Source organism: Vicia villosa, linkage group LG5 (genome assembly GCF_029867415.1).
Source record: "Vicia villosa cultivar HV-30 ecotype Madison, WI linkage group LG5, Vvil1.0, whole genome shotgun sequence".
Classification (NCBI taxonomy): domain Eukaryota; kingdom Viridiplantae; phylum Streptophyta; class Magnoliopsida; order Fabales; family Fabaceae; genus Vicia; species Vicia villosa.
The window spans coordinates 117,987,330-117,990,377 of NC_081184.1; the positions used below are offsets into that span (position 1 = coordinate 117,987,330).

At 38.7% G+C, this 3,048-nt stretch overlaps 1 protein-coding gene across 1 annotated transcript; it reads left to right on the plus strand.

Annotated features, from left to right (window-relative positions):
- The first annotated feature begins 1,776 nt into the window (after window positions 1-1,776).
- On the plus strand, window positions 1,777-3,048 carry LOC131605245 (uncharacterized). Its single transcript, XM_058877624.1, has one exon. The coding sequence runs from the start codon at window positions 1,777-1,779 to the stop codon at window positions 3,046-3,048; it is 1,272 nt and encodes a 423-aa protein (XP_058733607.1).

Genomic DNA, 3,048 nt, shown 5'->3' on the forward strand with positions numbered 1-3,048 from the left:
GTTGCCGTCAACACAAATCTGAATGTTAAAACAGAATAACCAAAATACAATTAGTTTAGCACCAGCTAAAAAACCTAAATAGATCAAATACAATAGAATAAGTTCATAATAAAACCTAAATTGAAAATGTCAAACATAAACCTTTTTGAATCCGATCACCACCACACTCGTTTTAGGAAACACGTTTCCACTGCCACCATACTCATCGCCGGTAATCCGTTTCCGTCAACACAGATCTGAATGTCCAAACTGAATAACCTAAATACAATTAGTTTAGCATCAGCTAAAAAACCTAAACAAATAAAATACAATAGATTAAGTTTATAACAAAACCTAAATTGAAAATGTCAAACATAAACCTTTTAGAATCCGATCACCGCCACACTCGTTGCTAGAAACCCGTTTCCACCGTCATCATACTCATAGCCGCTAACTCGTTGCCGCTAACACAGATCTGAATGTTAAAACAAAATAACTTCAATACAATTAGTTCACCATCAACTAAAAAAACCTAAAAACAGATAAAATACAATTGAATAAATTTTGGGTTAATAGTAATCCACCCCCTGTAATGTTAGCGAATTTTGCTTTTCCTCCTTCCCTACCTTTTGGCAACGGTTTTTTCAAAAAAACCGTTGCCAAAACCTGCCTTTGGCAACAGGGAGGTAAACCAAAACACACTCATATTACAGGGGGTAAGATACTATTAACCCATAAATTTATTACAAAACCTAAATTGAAAATGTCAAACAGAAACCTTTTAGAATCCGAGCACCACCACCACACTTTTGGTTCCTCATGCTAACATTCGTTAACAGAGCTGACGTGGCACTAACATGTGGCAGTGCCACCTGTCAAATTGCCGATGTGGCATAAAATTACACAGCTAATCTGTAGCTAAAATCGTAGCTAATTTCTAGCAAAATTTATAGTTCTTAAAAAAAATATGTTCATATTAAAATTTATTACAAAATGTTATAGTAATGTTTCGTTGCATATTTATTTCATGAGAACTGAGTATGGTAAGAGACGGGTAAAAGTGAAGCAAGTTGACAATACTAACAACAACTATGCCACCCAGGAGATCTAAATTATTGTTACATATTTATTTTTACTAGTATTACTATATCTCGAATGCATACATGCAGCTATTTTTCATTAAAATGTGTAAATGTTCTGTGGTAAACATATCCAAAAATTGTGTCATTTACTAAGGAAATAACAGACTCATTCAATGACAAGTACTCATGTGATCGACCTCCAGGGATGATAAGAGCATCGTAGGCTGAAGGATCAACCGTCAACGTCATCTAAGGTTGCAGTTAAAGCAAAATTGTGTCCTAGCTTCTCACTGTAAGCTTGATCTCCTTCAAAATCATGAACTGCCGTTGGGCAAGTATCACCAGCCTTCTTTGAGGAGCTAATTGTGTATTAAAAATTTAAAAGAAAATAAAGTAATAATACTTAAAAATATAATAAAATATAATTTAATTTATATACACTAACTGTTTCACTTTTGTATGTTTTCTTTAATGTGAATATAACTAAATATCCTTCCACGTGTTTTTAGAGAGAGAAGCTCTTACTTCTCTCTAAAAAAACTTATCGTGCCTTCCCCTCTCTTGGTTTCTAGGGTTAGGGTTTCTCACCGGTTTTTGTCTAGTTTTGCCCCAAACTTCTTTTTGGTTTTTCTCCTCTACTTTTTGGTTTTCTCCTTCTCAGGTAGAAGATCTCGGTGTTTTTCTCACTGTCTTTCTGTTTTGTTCGGTTTTTCTCATGGATAAATGGAGGGATATTTCTTTGTCGAAGGAGGAGAAGGAGGAGGGTGTTACAGCGGAGGTGGAGGAAGTTTGCGAAGAGGAGATTTTTCAACAAACTTTGGCTGGGAAGTTGTGGACAGACAACAATTTTAACGCTAGGGCTTTCACCAATTCCATGATAGGGGCTTGGAAGTTGAAGCATCAGGTGGAAACTCAAGAACTTAGCAAGAATCTATTCCTTTTTCGTTTCGCCACCAAAAGGGATCTGGAGAGTGTCTTGCAAAATGGACCTTGGAGTTTCGATAGGAACCTTCTGATTCTCACACGGGTGTCGCGGGAGGAACAACCATCAGCGCTTAACATGCACTTTGGGGTCTTCTGGGTCAGGATCTGCGAACTCCCCTTAATGCTTAGAACAAAGGCGATGGCGAGAAAGTTGGGTGGAATACTGGGTTCGCTTGAAGAAGTAGACCAAAATGACGCTCACAGAAATGGACGTTTCCTCAGGATTAAGGTCTCTATTGACCTCAAACAACCTCTAAAAAGGGGAACGGTGGTTCGTTTTAAGGAGAAGAATCTGCGGGTTTTCTTTAAATATGAGAGGCTTCCAACTTTCTGCTTTGTGTGTGGCAAAGTAGGGCACCAACTGAAGGACTGCGATTCAGTGGGGGAATTGAGTGAGGAGGGTTTTGAAGAACTGGAAGAACAAGAGCTATCTTATGGCACTTGGCTTAGGGCATCTCCGCTTCCCAAAATCAATGATGATCAGAGAAAGAAAGAGTCAAAATCCAGATTTTGCAGCAAAAGTTTATTCAACATCTCCTCAGGACAGAGTGGGTGCGATTCAAAGAATAAAGAGAAGGAAGGAGAAGGGGAGGTTGGGAAAAAGGAAGCGACTGAACTTGGGAAAAAGAACAAGGAAGTGATACAGGATAATGTTGAAAATACTGGAAAACAGGTGTTGGAAATAGAAGCCGTGGCGGAATCGTTGGGAGCTTTTGACATTTCCAATGTGGGGAGTGGCAAAGCTATCACTTTAAAAGGGTCTTGTGCTAGAAAGAAGAAATGGACAAGGAAACCAGCAACAAGGAAGGCTCAATCTAGCCAGGGGAAGAAATTGGAGGCTGAAATTGAAAAACGTCCCTTAGTTGATGTTATGATTGTGGATGGAGATGTTGGAGAATGTGGTAATGGAGAAAAAAAGAGGAAGAGCCAGTTGGAGTCGAACGAATGCCCCGTCGCAGAACCAGAGGTGGTGTTAGAAAATCAACACCGCCTACCCCAATGA

Bases quoted from the DNA above. Each gene is read 5' to 3' on its own strand.
- LOC131605245 (XM_058877624.1), top strand. From the start codon at position 1,777: ATGGATAAATGGAGGGATATTTCTTTGTCGAAGGAGGAGAAGGAGGAG.